Source organism: Heloderma suspectum, chromosome 1 (genome assembly GCF_057233095.1).
Source record: "Heloderma suspectum isolate Gila_16-S chromosome 1, 16-S_ref, whole genome shotgun sequence".
NCBI lineage: Eukaryota > Metazoa > Chordata > Lepidosauria > Squamata > Helodermatidae > Heloderma > Heloderma suspectum.
The window spans coordinates 185789920-185807504 of record NC_139458.1 but is presented as its reverse complement, the minus strand read 5'-3'; the positions used below and the strand labels follow the sequence as shown (position 1 = coordinate 185807504).

The following is a 17585-nucleotide window of genomic DNA, read 5'->3' as shown; positions in this document are numbered from 1 at the left end:
TTAATAGCATGAAATCAAAAGTGGTGATCTTTGCCAAGAAAAAGAAACGATATACGTGATTTTTAGACACCAATGAAATAGAGCAGGTGGGGTCTTTTACTGACTTGGGCATAGTCTTTTCATCTGTGGGAGCCTGGACATTACAAATAAAGAGAAATGAACTGAAAGCAACTGCCTGTGCTCAGACTTTGCATAGGCTCTTAAATTACCCAGGCTCACGCCAACAAGCTACGAGTGTGTATAAGGCAAATGTGTAATCAATGTTAAACTTTGGTACAGAAATTTGGGGCTTTGCCAATAATGAGACAATTGAAAGGCTCCAGAACCTGTTTTTACATTTGATTTTAGGTGTGTCAAGAGTCTCTCCAGCCCACACAATGAGAACCGAACTTGGAAAAGAGGCAGTTTCAGATCTGATCCACCTTAGGTTATTGAGTTATTGGTGCAAGTTAGTTCAAATGAGTGAAGCCAGGCTCCCTAACAAATGCCTAAATGAACAGGCAGTTAAATCCGTAGAAAAATCTTGCCTGTACAATCTCTCAAAATTGGTATTAAATTATGGTTTTATTGTGGAGGTTCAAAATGTTTTTAGTCCTAATATAAGAAATGTTTTTAAACAAAGATTATCAGATACAAGAGCGCAGATGGACATAGCCACTCTGTCAAATGCAATGTCCATGAAATGGTTAGTGAGGACTAAAACCCAATTTCAGGAAGAAAAATATCTCTTCCTCCCAGTGAAAAGGGATCAGCACATGCACGGCCTTTGCCATCTCCAATTCTAACAAATAGACACCACGATGCAACAAGGAAAATTCCGGGGCATTCCAGTGCAAGACAGACTTTGTATATGTGCATCTGCAGTAAAAGATCTGGCCTGCTATTTACTGGAATGCCAGTTATATTCCAGTTGTAGGGAACATTATTTATCTCCATTTCTTGGCTGTATGCAAAATTGGGTGGTTGAGGACAAGCTGCATTTTCTCTTCTGAGGAGCTTACCAGTTTGTGAATCAGGCGGCCAGTTTAAGGAAAAAAGAAAAGGAAAAACTGCCTGATTAAATGAGCCATGTTATAGCTTTTAAATTATGTGGGGTCTTAATGGGTTTATAAAACCTCATTTTATTAAAATGTACTGTATAGGTAATTTTTTACTTTAATCTTAGGTTCTTTTATAATAGTTTTATGTTTTAAGATTCAGGTATTTATTGCTTGTTTTTAATCTGTGTTTATCATGTTTGAAATGGTCTGAAGATTTACTCAATAAAATTTGACTTGACTTAATTTGAACCGTTACAGGTCAATGGCGGAACAGAGGGACCGTATTACTAACCACCTCTTTGCTATGATGAAAAAGAAGCTTGATGACGATGATGAGCGTATTGCTAGAGAAATTGCAGAGACAGAAGAGGAGCTTGCAAAAGAACTCAAAGAAAAAAAAGAAAAGAGCAAAGCTGATTTGGAATCCATAAAAGAACACAGAATTGGTGTGGTAAGAAAAATCCATGCGCTCCTGTACCTTCTGCTGTTTTATCATTTCTTATAAGTCAGTCTTTGAAAATAGACTTCTTTTACAATGAAATAACATTGTGATCCTAAGCAACTTGCATGAAATCAAGTTTAATTTAAATTAGTGGGATTTGCTTTCAAATAAAAGTATTTAGGAGCTCTGAATAGCATATATTTAACTCCTGAGTAAATTAGGAAAGGAAAGGTTCCTCCTGTGCAAGCACCAGGTCATTACTGACCCCTAGAGGGACGCCACTTGCGCTGGCGTTTTCATGGCAGACTATAGCAGGGTGGTTTGCCATTGCCTTCCCCAGTCGTGACTACCTTTCCCCCAGCAAGCTGGGTATTCATTTTACTGACCTTGGAAGGATGGAAGGCTGAGTCGACCTGAGCCGGCTACCCGAGACCCGGCTTCCGCTGGGATCGAACTCAGGTCATGGGGAGAGTTTCGGCTGCAATACTGCCACCTACCACTCTGTGCCACACGAGGCTCGAGTAGATTAGTAGCTGATTATAGAATGATCAGATTTTAGGTTTCACTACCATGGGATATGAATTAAATTGTGTTTTTCTAGATAAAAATGAAAGAAGAGAAGGAAAGACAGGAGAAACGGGAAGCTCAAGAGATACTTCGTGGACTAATGGAAGCAGACCGGATCTATCAAGAACTGGAGAAGGACAAGAAACATAGAAATCATTGTGCAAACTTAAAACTTCAAGAAGCCCATGTCATGCAAATAGTAAGTATAACCTCTGCATTTCTATTCAGTGAGGGCAGTTTGTGAGAGGAAACTCCATTCTCTGCATCTGGGTATCATCTTGGTTACAGGCTTCCTTTATCTCCAGATTGAGATACGACAAACACATTAGAGAAAGAAATTTCACATCCCATCAGAAAACATTGTCTGTGGGGTATACAAAACCAGGATCATCATCAGTGTGGTGTAATGGAAGAAACTTGAATTCTGAATATCATCAGCAGAGGGAAGCTTACTAAAAGTAGTTTGTTTTTAAGTTTTGAGTTATTTTAGGAGAGACCTTAAGTATTTGACCCATCTGGTTAATACTGTAGATTTTCCAACTAGCAATTTGCCTAGAAAGAAGGCTGAGGGATATATTATTTTATATCAAGTCATGGACACTGTTAGAATTGGCAGTAGCTTCCAATTTTATTAGCAAGGACTAGCAAATAATTCAAATTTGAATGGCCTTTGTGATTCAGATTTTTTGTCAGGTTCATACTGCAATTAGCAATCCTTCAAGCCAAACCTAAACCTGGAATGTGAGAAAGTTTGGTTTTTACACCCTATTTGTTCAAAAATGCTAGATGAGAAGTAGCAGTTTAGTAACCATTATTGTCATTGACTTAAGTCCTCTTCAGACATTTAGAATATCTAGCTGTGGAAAGCAGATGGGGGCACATGCTCTGGTCCCACTCCCTCCACCCTCGACCTCTCTGTGTTCATGCGTATGGTCTAAAGAGGAACTGTAACCATGGTCAGCTGAATGTGGTTAGAATCCTCTACAGGATCAGGAAGTCTGCACAATCAGGTTTCTCAGATTTGTGGGGAAATATAACTGCGTTGAGGCAAACACAGTTACAGTTTCTCTTCAGGCCTTCCCTATTAGAAATGGGCAACAACACTTGTTAGTTAATTGTTTGAGCTAGTGGTAGGTGATAGTTGTGATAATCTTTCTGTCCTTGCTGACTAATCCTCTCTCTAGTAAATAAGGGGTTAACTTGCTTAGCCTGTCTTTGCCCCTGTTCTGCTCCTGCATCTTGACCACTTCCCTTCTTATCCCGCCTCCTCCCTTTTTTCTCCTCCTTCTGCAATGAGGTGCTGTTTTATTTTCTAGTAGCTGAGATGATTGTGTGTGTTCCTTTTTTTACTTTGAATAAAGTTTTTAATTAAATACAGTTTTAAAGTTTTCACCTTGACTATAAGTCTTAATGGACAGTTTATTGCAGCTGCTGTCTGCAAATTTATCAAACTATTCCCAGGATTCCCACATTCCCTGTCGACATGGGGAGGCCGGGGGTGGAGTGGGGACCAGGCGGAACACACATCCCTCCATGGGTAGAGATTCTGAACACCTGAAGGGAACTTCTCTTTCATTCCAATGGGGTTCGCGCAAGAACACTGCTCAGAAGCAGCCTATAAGTCCAGTCTCAGATCTATTAAAATAAAGGCAAATTCAGTTATTAACCTCATTGGAAAATGGATCGCACCCATACTATGCTTTTGCTATGTGAGTTTATTATTTATTCTTGCCAATACTGTATTAGTTTATTGGCTGTGGATTGTGAGGAAAAATCAGGACTTCCACAAGTTTATAATCTCAGTTCAAATAAATTTTAACATTATTTATAGATATACTTAAGAGCTTTTTCTCCAATACAGGCTGAAAAAATGGCAAGACAAGGGCATGAGAAACAAGAGGACATAGAATATGTTAGGCAAAAAGACCTCATTGCACTCTGCAAGGAGCAGGAATTCCAGAAGTATGCAAAGAAAGTAATTGATGAGGAATCCAAGACAACTCAGAATCTTTATCCTCTTTTCAAAGCAATCCATGAAGTTACTGCTGGTGTCAGTGCACCAACTGATAGAGAAAGGCATCAGTCATGTGACAAGCATGCTAATAAGCTACCATATATAGGTGACAGCGCTCAAGAAATGAAACTATTAAATGAACATGAATATGATCACACTAAGGCACGACTAGGTTTTACATGGTAAAAAACCACATTTGAATGTTAAAATAGAAGCATAATGCATTTTGAAATAATCCAAATTGTGAAAAATATAGCAGAACACTAGAAGGTTTAAGATATTATAATAAAATGTGTAACTATCTTAATATATTTGTCTAACACTCAGTCAACCAGTAATTCTAAATGAAGTTAGTATATTCAAGCAGTGTAAAAGCTTTGTTTTTACTTAGTAGGTTTGAAAAGTAGGAATAGCATTGTATTGAAGTTCCCAGAAAGCTATGTATAGCTTACAATTCAATCTAGATTCTGTTGTTTTATTACTTACGTTTATGCCTCTTGCATGACCACCAAAAATAATCTGTCCTTTGTGAAGAAAACACTTGCTGTTCATTTTCCATTTAAGCTTTTAGGCTGGAAATATTAACTAGCCATTTAGTCCTACACATGGGATTCCCCATAATGTATTTGCCTCTCATCCAAAGCAGGGAACCACATGCAAGGAAGAAGATGTAGGCAGGAAGGGAGGTACTCATGTGTTCTCTCTCCCACTACTTTCCCCACTTGATTGGGAAGCCTTATCTGGGGGGCAGACTGGGAGTAAAGCAGTTGGGGCGGCAGAGGAAAGCAGCAGGTAGATGGAGCTTTGAACATCTCTCCTCCTGCTCTCTGCTTTTCCCCTACAAATACCCCTCTCTGCTTTGTGTGGCAGCCTAAAAGATTAAACGGAAAATTAACAGTGGCTAATTTAGAAACAGTGGCCAAGTAGAAACGTTGTGAAAGATCTAGTTCCATCCTTAGTATCACTAAGAAGTGGACTATATACCTTCAGATCATTGTATCTATCATGTTTTCTTGATTAATCATCTGACTTTTAAGTTATATTTAAAACCAACTTATGTGTCACTAAATCCTCAATATAGGTGCCTCCTTGAGGATAGTAAAGGGAAAGAATGGTTTATCCTAAGTGTGAGATGACTTGCAACTTAATAAAGAATAATTTACAGAAACACTTTGTACTTGCCATAAAAATTTTGTTATGGCAATATAGTGCAGCCAACAATTTCAAGAGCTTTCAGTGTTATGGAAGAGATCCAAGTTGAAAAGAACATTGACACTGATTTCAACAGAGCACAGTCAACCTGAGTTGCCTGAACAAAAAGCCATATTAATTTTACCCTGAAATGCAAATATCTGCCAGAAGACAGAGCAATCGGGGGGGGGGGGGAGGGGGAGTCCATTTTATCCTGACAAATTACCCATGAAAAACATGCCAAATTTTAAACGCTCCCCTTGCACTATATAGTGTACATAGGCTCTACAGTGTCATCCAGACACTCCATCAAGGATCAAGCACTTAAAGCAGGGGTGGACAACCTGTGGCCTTCTGGATGTTGTTGACTCCCAACTCCCATCATTCCTGTCCATTTCCCATGCTTGGTGGGGCTGATTGCAGTTTGACTCCAACAGTATGTGGAGAGCCACAGGTTGCCCCCTCCTGACTTAAATGTTTCTGACTGGTGTCTGTTTAGCAGAAAAAAGCCCTAAAACCTTTCCATTCACAACTCCCTAACCCCAGCACCTATCCTTCTGAAATGTCACAGGTTTTGTTTACCTACAGGCACCTCTGTGATGTACGCCATTCTCATATAACTTTTTCACAGAAAACAGCAGAGTGAGTGAATCTGTTTTTGAAAACCCACCTCCCAACTTTGAAGACTCCCCTTGTATAAAAACTCTGGCACATCTCTGTATGAAATCTGGCATGGTTCATCCTCTCTGAAGGGGCAACCATGCCTGCAAATTTCATCCATTCCTGTCAAAAAGCAGAGACTATTTGTTGTTTTCCCCATTATAGCAGGGGTACACAACCGTTTGGGCCCCAAAAGTCACATCAGGGCTCTTTCTGAAATGCTAAAGTGCAGTCTGAACCAAATCTTGTCTTCCATGCGCACTGTACTAGAAACTGCTTCTATAGGGATTAGATTCTGCTGGCATCTGCTGGTGAATGATAAAAGTATCCTTGCACGTTAGGTCAACAGCTATAGATGATCATACATTACAGGAAGTATTTATTTAAAATGAATTACTAGTACACAGAATAACAGAAACAAGACACATAAATAAGTATGGAGTATTCTGTTTAGTTCACAATAAGAATTAGCACATTTTTTTAGAATAAAAACATTGCATTGCTGAAACATCAAAATTCTCCAGTCCTACCGACTGAGGGGACAAAGGGCAAGTCCACACATTACAATTGTTGCAGGAAATATATAATGGGTGAATGTCATATACCAGGAGTGGAGACCTTTTTTTAACCCATTACAGCTGCATTACATCTGGTCATTGGTACTGGAGCCAGAAACCATTTTATAGTCAATTTTAGTATCTAAGGTGGTAAATGGCAAGCAGAACAGGAGAAGGAGGTAAACACGGAATATGCTGGTAGTAACGTCATCACCTGGGAGAGAGAAATGATCAAAAGAGAACAGATTACTTCTAAAAGAGAAAGAAAGAGAGAGAGAAAGAAAGAAAGAAAGAAAACATTATCCTACAGCCGCCTTCAAGAGGATATTGCCAAGGGCCTTACGGTATGGGGACCTGAAGTCTACCTTCCACACTTCCTTCCAACCTGGCTTTGAGCACTGTTTCATCCTTTTATTTGAGCTGGCTTTGAGCAATTTTTTCCATTTATGTGCCTTTTCACAAAACTCCTTGAAGTGTATCTATTCTTTACACAAGTTTGGCTGGCTTGTTCAGAACATTGCTGCGTATTTTTCTCTTTTGCAAGAGACTGCTTCGCAGTAATGAATGATGCCTATCATTATCCACATTACATCTCTCTCTCTCAAGCCAGCTTCGTAGGGATGGGAGAATCAGCGAGGCTTGAGCTTGTCAACGTTCTCTAAATTCCACCTCCAAGCTCTGCTCACCTCGATCCCATCCCTGAATGCAAGTTTTTGTTGTTCAAATGGGAAAAGTGCACATTTAGGTGCACATTTTTTAAAGTGCACCTAAATGTTTACTTCCCCCTGTTGACTAAAGCATTAAACTGCACATTTTTCTAATAAATGCATTTTTCTAACATGATTTCAAGCTCAGGAATATGCAAGCTTTGCCCAAAACAACGCTCTCACGTTTGGGGTTGCGAAAGGGGCAAGTTCTGATGTTTAACGAACTGAAATGAAATTCTCATACATCTGTGAAACTTGGTGGCCCCATCTTATGAGCAGTAAGCTCTTTCCAAGGAAATTGACATTGCCTTTGATTTTCAAGAGGTTTCTCAGGTTGTAAATAAGATTATTACTCATCCAAAGTTCGAGGAACTCCTCAGAGATCTTTTTACTGCCTCCATTTGGAAATGTCCAGTGTGTAGCCTCATGATTATAAATAGTGTCCTTTGCTATTAACAGGAATTCTTCTGGTTTTCTGTGTAGAGGCTCCAAAACTTCTAAAGTCAAGAATTAACTCCTTCATCCTTTTCTCCACATATAGCCTAATGATGTGTGACTTGGTTTGCATATATTAGTTCCATCACCCTTGATTATCTTTCCTCCTTGCCTTTTCCTCTGTCAAAATTTAGATTGTAAGTTCCTTGAGGCAGGGACCTGCCTTTTCTGCTCAAGTTGCTCTGTAAAGGGCCATATACATGGATGGTGCTAGGTAAATAAATATTAAGCAGCCATGTATTATTAACATAGGGTGAAATTGTCATTTGCATGAACTGTTATCAGTTGCAGTAATCTGGCTCAACGTATCTGTTCACAGCAGTATCTCCCAATGCTGAATCTGGTGTTTCCCGAATGGTGGAAACATCCTCAGCCCCATTAACTACGTTATCACAAGGAGCAGGAAATCTACTCAACACATGATTTGACCTTTGAGGGGGCAGACCTAGCACCCAAGGCTCTCATGGAGGAATATCTTTACCTCACTCACCCTGCGGATATCAATATAAACCAGCACATCTTCATTCCTTCTTCTGGTGCATGACAGACAGCCCTGACAAGGAGACACCAAGAGCTAAAGCTTTGTTGCTCCCTGCAAACTTAAGATCTTTCTGACATAATGACTTGGGGTCTTTCTGTTCCACTTGGCTGATTACTGATCTTTCTGCAGTTGTCTATAACACACATACCCCTTTTCTTCCATCTTGTTGCAGCAGTGGTCTGAAACAAGATGCGACAAATAAAGGTCCAACTAGCTTATGAGAAGAAATTTCTGTTTGTTCATAGAGTGCAACCTATGGGAGGAGAGCATCATAAAATATAATGAACTGATGGTCTTTTGATAGCAGAGTCAATTTTGAGGAAGATTTGCCCTTACTGATGAATATTCAGAAGAACGCAGTTGATATTAATGAAGGTATATAACAAGAACTGAAACCAAAGGGTGAGATCTCATTTTACTGGCCCACAAAACTATGGCATTTGATATAATGCATAACGTTGGGGGTACTGTTCTCATCCTTTCCAGCTCACTTAACTTTCTGTCGGACCAGCAACTCAAAAAGGTCGGAGGTGCCCTCCCTGGCTTGCTGGCTTGCTTGCTGTTCACTCAGAGTTCATGCTGCACCGTGTAATCACCCAGTTAGGATTCAATGGAATTCTATGGGGAAATCATCCGCATTTCCCTGCTGAGTCTTTCCTCTCTTTCATAGGCACTTGATAGCTATTCTGCAAAGACCATGGCTAGGGTAGACCCCTGGCAGGAGCTCTAAATCTTCTCTGTTCCCAGAGTAGACAAGATAATATACTCTCCTTTCTACGTTTGGGATGGGACTATTATCAGGAAAGAAAGTCCTTCACAATTTAGCCTGAAAGAAGCAGCTGGGCTGAAAAGATACAGCTTCAACTATAAGAAATCTCAAAGTACCTCACTGGGAATGCTAGAAAACACACTGGAGGGTGGGGTGGGGGATGGGAACAGAGGAAATTACAAGTAGCCTATTTTTTATTATTACATTTATAACCTGCCTTCCCCCCGCCCCGAAGTTGCCTAAGGCAGTATACATGATCCTTCTCCTCTCCATTCTTTCCTCACAACAACCCTTTGAGATAGATTAGGCTGATAGTTGGTAACTGGCCAAAAGTCACCCAGTGAGCTTCATGGCTGAGTGGGGACTAGAACCTGGATCTCCTGAGTTCCATTGATCTCTTGCAAGCAAAGACAACTAAAAATCCCCAGTTAGGTATTCGCGGTTTTCTGCATGCTGGTTTAGAATTAAAAATTATTCTTTATGCCGATGACCTTTTATTGTTTATTTCAAAACTCTAGTTACCTATTACAGCTTTGATGAAAATTATTAATACTTTTGATGAACGGTCTGGTATTCAGTTAATTGGTCAAAGTCTGAACTTATGCCAATTGGAGATAATACATCTCCTAGTGTGTTGGCTAATAGGCAGTTTCAATGATGCCCTGATTTTATTACCTACTTGGGAATACCAGAGATATATCCCAATTATTAAACTAAATTTGAACAAGTTGATTAATCAGATTGCACAAGATATAAATAGATGGGCATTGTTAAAGTTCAGTTTGTGGGGTGAAGTTAACGCACTAAAGATGAATAGCATACCTCGGATTGTTTATATTATACGTGGCATGCTTCTACTTATACTTAGCAAATATTTCCAAAAACTCAATACTTTGTTTTGTAATTTGGGGGGGGGGGATGTCTCTCCATCACGAATATCTTTGAAATGGATACAACTTCCAATTAAAAAAGATGGGTTTTCTTTTCCAGACCTTGCTTTATACCATTGGGCCTTCTTGTTGACCTGTACTAAATTTGGTCTTTTCCAGTCTGATTAGATTTTCCACCCTGGTCAGTTCTGCAATCCTTCTGTTTGGACCCCCTTTCCAAATGGATGACACTAGGTTCTTGGCATATTAGAACAGACACCCCCACACACACAATTCCGACTGTTAGAGAGGTGTGGCATATAATATCACGTCAATTACAGTTTGATCCATTTTCTCATGCTCAACTGACTTTATGGGGAAATCCAGACTTAAACATTGGAAAGAAAATGTTTTTGTGGAGGACATGGATAGATAAGATGATTTTTACCCTGGATCAATTACTGGGTCCAGACAACAAGTTTCTGTCATTTTCTTATTTGCATGCTAAATATGATTTACCTGCTAGGGCTGAATGGCAATACTTGCAATTGCAACTCTTGTTGGAATCTAGGTTTGGTCCGGCTGCTTTTACAGCTTCAGCATCTCCACTGTTACTGGAAATACTTATAGCGGCTGATCAGTCATATCGACCCATAATTCATATATATATAAATACTAATTATCAGTAAATAAATATGATACTCAGAGTCTCATATGACAGAAATGGAATAGAGAACTGGAGCACGCCATTTTGCCTAATCAATAGATCATTGTTTTAGCATCTTTATCTGTATCTTAGGTTATGCCTTTTTCAGCAAAAAATCTTGTTTCGGGTTTATTGGTCCCCACAATGTCTTTTTAATAAGGGTTTGTCTAATTTCCATAATTGTTGGAGATGTAATACACCTAATGCTTCTCTTATCCATATGTTTTGGCAATGCCCAATAGTTGCCTTCTTTTGGAAGGAGGTCAGAATACAAATAAACTTTGTATTGGAATGCTCTTCAATACTGAATGATGCACATGTCCTCCTAAACTATTTACTGGTTTCTTGGAATTTACCATATGGTCAGTGCAAATGGATTTTCTATTTCCTAAAGGCTTACTAAAACATTGGAAGGATAAATGTTCATCTCATATAATGCAATGGACTGAGGACCTAACAACACTATCAATATTTGAACAGGTGGTATATAGGCGCCACACACAAATGGATAAATATATGGATATTTGGTCTGCTTTTCTTGAAACTTACGTGTAATCTCCTGGGGTTTGTTTGTTTTAGAACATTGTATTTAATGGAATATTTATATTTCTATGGATGTAGTTTCTTGTCTCCCCTCAACTCCTTTTTTCTTTTTTCTTCACGATATGTTTTGTTTTGTTAAAATCACAATAAAACATTAATAGAAAAAAATCCCTAGTTAGTAGCTTTCCCCCCATTCTGCTCCCCTCAAATGTAAACTCCAGGCCAACAGAGGAGGCCTCATTGACTTATCTCACCCTGTGATGCAGCTGAGGAGAATGGCTGCTGAAGCGTAAGTTTCTGAGGAGCCAAATGGCCGTTAATACAGACAGGCTAATGGCGGTGGGGAGTTTACCATCTCACCTTACCTCAGAGATGAGCAGGCATATGCTATAGCACTATGGGGGGTGGGGGAAGGGATTTCCCAGTTTTGTCTCTTTCTCCACACATTCTTGTGGGTTCCTCCAATTTGTTTAGAACTATTTATGTTTTCTACAGTTGTGCTTTGTGATTTAGAGCCCCTCTCAGCTGGCCTCACCTACTGCCTCCTTCAGTTAACGTTAATTCAGAGACAGAATTTCCACCTCAAATTTGAAGTGGGCTTTTATGACATGAATGACAATTAATTTTTTAAAAAGAGAGATAGAACTGTCAAGAACAATGAGAATGACTGTTGCTTTCATTCTAGTTTTCAGTGTGCATGGCCAAAACTTGATTCTAGTTTTTGATGCACCATGTCTCTCTATGGTCTTCAGCTGTTGTCAATATTTCAAATTCAGACAGCCCCTTTCCTGCTGTACCGAAAACCATACCGACTTACAGTGTGGTGTATGGGTTTCAAATTAGTTACAGTAGGATGAGATTGTGTCCCTTAAAATCCCTCAGGTGATCCATGCTGCCATATCTACATAATTTGAATATAAATGAATGACTGGCCCATGGAAGCACTTAGGTCCCACAGCTCACAAAGGCTTACTCAAAAGTAACTTTATGAAACTACTCCACTCTGTCTGATCCGAGCTTCAGGAATGTGGTGTGCTACATCTGAGTTGGCATGTGTGTATACATGCGGTCAAAATGATCATTCTTTCAATATTTAGTTTTTGTTCCGATCAGTCCCTATTTTTCTACCTTGTAAAACAATCAATGACTGGCAAGGTTTACTAGGCAAATTTTGGGGGTGGATAAATAGGCACAAGTCGCTGTAATGACATTTGGAAGGCCAACAGCCCACAGTGGTCTTGATGCGCCAGGCTGAAAAATATATTGTGATGCATCTCAATTAAGGCACACCCTGGCAATGACGTCGCTCCCTTCTCACAAGGCCTGGCTCAACATTTCTGGCTATATGTTAGAAGAAATAATATGGTAAAGTAAGATGCAATGATCATAATCTCCCCAAAATGATCCCCTTTGAACCTCAAACACTGATAATATTGGGATAGATGGAAAAAGATACAGTGACAGATTTTACTTTCTTGGGCTCCAAGATCACTGCAGACGGTGACTGTAGCCATGAAATTAAAAGACGCTTGCTCCTTGGGAGGAAAGCTATGGCAAACCTAGACAGCATAGTAAGAAGCAGAGACATCACCTTGCCGACAAAGGTCCGTCTAATCAAAGCTATGGTTTTCCCAGTAGTAATGTATGGCTGTGAGAGCTGGACTATAAGGAAGGCTGAGCGCCGAAGAATTGATGCTTTCGAACTGTGGTGCTGGAGAAGACTCTTACGAGTCCCCTGGACTGCAAGGAGGTCAAATCAGTCCATCCTAAAGGAAATCAACCCTGAGTGCTCATTGGAAGGACAGATAATGAAGCTGAAGCTCCAATATTTTGGCCACCTAATGCGAAGAGAAAACTCCCTGGAAAAGACTCTGATGGTGGGAAAGACTGAAGGCAAAAGGAGAAGGGGACAGCAGAGGATGAGATGGCTAGATAGCATCACGGATGCAATGAATATGAACTTGAGCACGCTCCGGGAGAGAGCGCAGGACAGGAAGGCCTGGCGTGCTATGGTCCATGGGGTCACGAAGAGTCGGACACGACTGAATGACTGAACAACAACAACAACAGTTTGATTCCCCAGTCTCTGTCTTCTTGAGCCAGAGGTTTATCCCAGTGATGGACATTTCAGTGATTCTATGACATAATGTCCTATCATGCCCTAATGTCATGGGTCAGTATCCAGTCTGGCCACTGTGGTCCTGCTGGTTCTATTGCGTAACAGGGTCTAGCATTTCTGACAGTAAGAAGTTCATAGAATCATAGAATACTAGGGTTGGAAGGTGCCTACAAGACCATCGAGTCCAACTCCCTGCTCAGTGCAGGAATCCAAGTCAGAGCATCCCTGACACATGGCTGTCCAGCCCCGTCTTGAATGCCTCCAGTGTGGGAGAGCCCACTATCTCCCTAGGTAGTTGGTTCCATTATCATATTACTCTAGCAGTCAGGACATTTTTCCTGATGTTCAGCCGGAATCTGGCTTCCTGTAACTTGAGCCCATGATTCCATGTCCTGCACTCTGGGATGATCGAGAAGAGATCCTGGACTTCCTCTCTGTGACAGCCTTTCAAGTACTTGAAGAGCGCTATCATATCTCCCCTCCATCTTCTCTTCTCAAGGGTAAACATGCCCAGTTCTTTCAGTCTCTCTTCATAGGGCTTTGTTTCCAGTCCCCTGATCATCTTTCTTGCTCTCCTCTGAACCCTCTCCAGCTTGTCTGCATCCTTCTTAAAGTGCAGTGCCCAGAACTGGACACAGTATTCCAGATGAGGCCTAAACAGTGCTGAGTAGAGGGGAATTAGTACTTCCTGGGATTTGGAAGCTATGCTTCTATTAATGCAGCCCAAAATATCATTTGCCTTTTTTGCAGCCACATCACATTGTTGGCTCATATTTAGCTTGTGATCTACAACAATTCCAAGATCCTTCTCATTTGTAGTGTTGTTGAGCCAACTGTATCGGCCCCAGAAGTGTAACCAAGTCACCTGTAGCATTAGAGGGGGCCTAGACATCCATAATGCCTTGCTTAAGTTCATTATGGGTGCAATTTCCTTGCTGGTAAGCCTCTGAGCATGTGAAGATGAGTCAAATGGCCAACAGCGTGGCCTAGCACATTCCATACTAATGAGTGAATCAAGATGTGCCTGGGAAGTGAAGTTTGTTTGTCTTAAAGCTGCAGGTGGCTGTGCTGGGAACCAAGCCCGGCTAGTCTATGGTAGGAATGAATGCTAGGGGGCACTTGCCGCTGTCATGCTGCCTCACTGCTAACATTTATGGTATAAAACCCATTGTACCCCATGGCTCTGGGTTCAGAGAAGCTGTCTGATCCAACCATTGGGTACGCCTGTGTGCTGTAAGTTACTCAATAAAGTACTCCTTGTAAGTAAACCTGGGTCTGATTTATCACTATCTTGGCACCTCTAAATTAAGAGGTTGAAGCCCATGGCTGGGGCAATACAGCCACGTATCCCCCATCTTGTAACTGTGCATTTGGTTTCTTTTTCCTAGGTGCAGAACTTGGCAGTTATCCCTATTAAATGTCATTCTGTTGTTTTCTGCCCAGCGCTCCAGTCTATCCAGATCACTTTGAATTTTGTTTCCGTCTTCCAAAGTATTAGCTATCCCACCCAATTTTGTGTCATCTGCAAATTTGATCAGCATTCCCTGCACCTCCTCCTCCAAGTCATTAATAAAAATGTTGAAGAGCACTGGGCCCAGGACTGAGCCCTGCGGTACCCCATTCGCTACCTCTCCCCAGTTTGAGACGATCCCATTGATAAGCACTCTTTGAGTGCGATTCTGTAACCACCTGTGGATCCACCGGATTGTTGTTTCATCTAGCCCACTTTGAGCTCGTTTGCTCATCAGGATATCATGGGGCACTTTGTCGAAAGCTTTGCTGAAATCAAGGCATATTATGTCCATAGCATTCCCACAGACCATAAGGGAGGTTACCTGATAAAAAAATGAGATCAGATTCGTCTTGCAGGATTTGTTCTTGACAAATCCATGTTGGCTTCGAGTAATCATTGCATTGTTTTCAAGGTGCTTACAGATGGATTGTTTCATAACCTGCTCCAGAATTTTCCCAGGGATTGATGTCAAACTGACTGATCTGTAGTTCCCAGGTTCCTCCTTTTTACCTTTTTGAAGACAGGGACAATGTTAGCCCTCCTCCAGTCGTCTGGCACTTCCCCCATCCTCCATGATTTCTCAAAGATAATAGACAGTGGTTCTGAGAGTTCTTCTGCCAGTTCCTTTATTAGTAGGGATGTACAGATTCCCCACCATCCATTCCAGTGGAGAACCCACCTGGGGGGGGAGGAGATCCGTTCCTCCACCTCCCAGAATCCTCCAGAGCAGTTCCGCTCTTCAAGGATTCTGCAGAGCCACCCGGCTTGAGGGCCGCTTACCTTGACAGCCAGAGCCGTTCTCCTCCGCGTCGATCACCTTAAAAAAAAAAAAGGTGATCGGCAGGATGTTTCCATAGACTTATATACAAAATAGGGCCGTGAATCTTGCATATAAGCCTATGGACACATATAAGAATATGCAAGATTCATGGCTCTATGTTGTGTATATGTCTATTGGCACATTCTGTTGATCACTTTTTTTTTTTTAATGGCGATCAGCATGGAGGAGAACAGCTCTGATGGAACAAGCAGCCGAGTGCTGTCCCACGTGGAATTCTCCTGGAGTGGAGGTAAGTGGGGCTGATCCGCCACGGATTCCGGAGGCCGGATTCCAAAGAATCCATCCTCATTTGAATCCGTGGCGGATTTCTCTAATATCCCTACTCTAGGGTGCAGTTCATCTGGCCCTGGAGATTTGAACACGTTCAAAGTAATTAGGTGTTCCTTCACCATATGCCTATCGATCTCAAGCTGCAATCCTGCCCCTTCAGCCTGTACTTTGCCTTTGCTGGGGGGTCATAGACCCTCTTTTGGGAGAAGACTGAGCCAAAGTAGGAATTGAGCACCTCTGCCTTTTCTTTGTCATCTGTTATCGTTTTGCCATCCTTCTTTAATAGCTGAACCACCATTTCTTTCCTCTGCCTTTTACTATGCACGTAGCTGAAGAAAGCCTTTTTGTTGTTTTTAGCATCCCTCGCTAACCTCAGCTCGTTAGCTGAGCCTTCCTGACACTCAGCTTTAGCCTTCCTGACACCATCCCTGCAATTCTGTGCTACCTGCCTGTACTCTTCCTTTGTGGCTTATCCTTCCTTCCACTTCCTATATGTGTGCTTTTTTGTTTTCAGGTCATCCCTAAGCTTTTGGTGAAGCCACATTGGCTTCTTCTGTTGTCTTCCACCTTTTCTTCTTGTTGGAATTGTTTGTAATTGTGCCTTGAGAATTTCCTTTTTTTAAAACTCCCACCCATCGTGGACTCCTTTTCTCATTAAAGTCACTTGCCATGGGACCTTACTGATCATTGTTCTGAGTGTATTAAAATCAGCTTTCCTAAAATCCAGGGTACGCATTTGACTACACTTGGCTTTTGCTTCCCTTAGAACAAAGAACTGAAGTACAACATGGTCGCTTTCCCCCAGAGTTCCTGTAACTGCTACTTTATCCACTAAATCATCTCTGTTGGTTAGGATCAAGTCAAGGATAGCCAGTCCTCTAGTTCCTTCCTCTACTTTCTGTAGGAGGAAGTTATCTACCACAAAAGCCAGGAATTTCCTGGAGGGGCCATGTTTTGCAGAATTTGTCTCCCAACAAATATCGGGGAAATTGAAGTTGCCCATTATTACTACATCATGCTTCCTTGAAATATTGGCTCTTTGCTTTTCAAAAGTTTCATCCTTGTCTTCTCCTTGATTGGGTGGCTGGTAGTAGGCTCCGACCACCATGTTCCTTTTATTCTCTGCTCCATCTATTTTAAGTTGTTGGACTCCCAACTCCCATCAGCCCCAGGCAGCATGGCCAATGGTGGGGAAGGTTGGAGATTAAGCCCAACAATATATGGAGGGCCACAGGACACCTTGTTCAGTCGTTCAGTCGTGTCCGACTCTTCGTGACCCCATGGACCATAGCACGCCAGGCCTTCCTGTCCTGCGCTCTCTCCCGGAGCGTGCTCAAGTTCATATTCATTGCATCCGTGATGCTATCTAGCCATCTCATCCTCTGCCGTCCCCTTCTCCTTTGGCCTTCAGTCTTTCCCAGCATCAGGGTCTTTTCCAGAGAGTTTTCTCTTCGCATTAGGTGGCCAAAATATTGGAGCTTCAGCTTCAGTATCTGTCCTTCCAATGAGCACTCAGGGTTGATTTCCTTTAGGATGGACTGATTTGACCTCCTTGCAGTCCAGGGGACTCGTAAGAGTCTTCTCCAGCACCACAGTTCGAAAGCATCAATTCTTCGGCGCTCAGCCTTCCTTATAGTCCAGCTCTCACAGCCATACATTACTACTGGGAAAACCATAGCTTTGATTAGACGGACCTTTGTCGGCAAGGTGATGTCTCTGCTTCTTACTATGCTGTCTAGGT

The 17585-nt window shown here is 41.5% G+C and overlaps 1 protein-coding gene across 2 annotated transcripts in view; it reads left to right on the top strand.

Moving 5' to 3' along the window:
* The window catches only part of CFAP210 (cilia and flagella associated protein 210), a 32447-nt gene extending 25728 nt beyond the window's left edge, over positions 1-6719 (top strand). For both annotated transcript variants that reach the window (XM_084812412.1, XM_084812409.1), the window contains 3 exons: positions 1299-1491; positions 2084-2248; positions 3911-6719. In XM_084812412.1, the coding sequence (XP_084668538.1) occupies positions 1299-1491; positions 2084-2248; positions 3911-4249 (697 nt within the window). In that variant the 3' untranslated portion in view covers positions 4250-6719. The remainder of the gene's footprint in view (positions 1-1298; positions 1492-2083; positions 2249-3910) is intronic.
* Positions 6720-17585: the final 10866 nt, after the last annotated feature.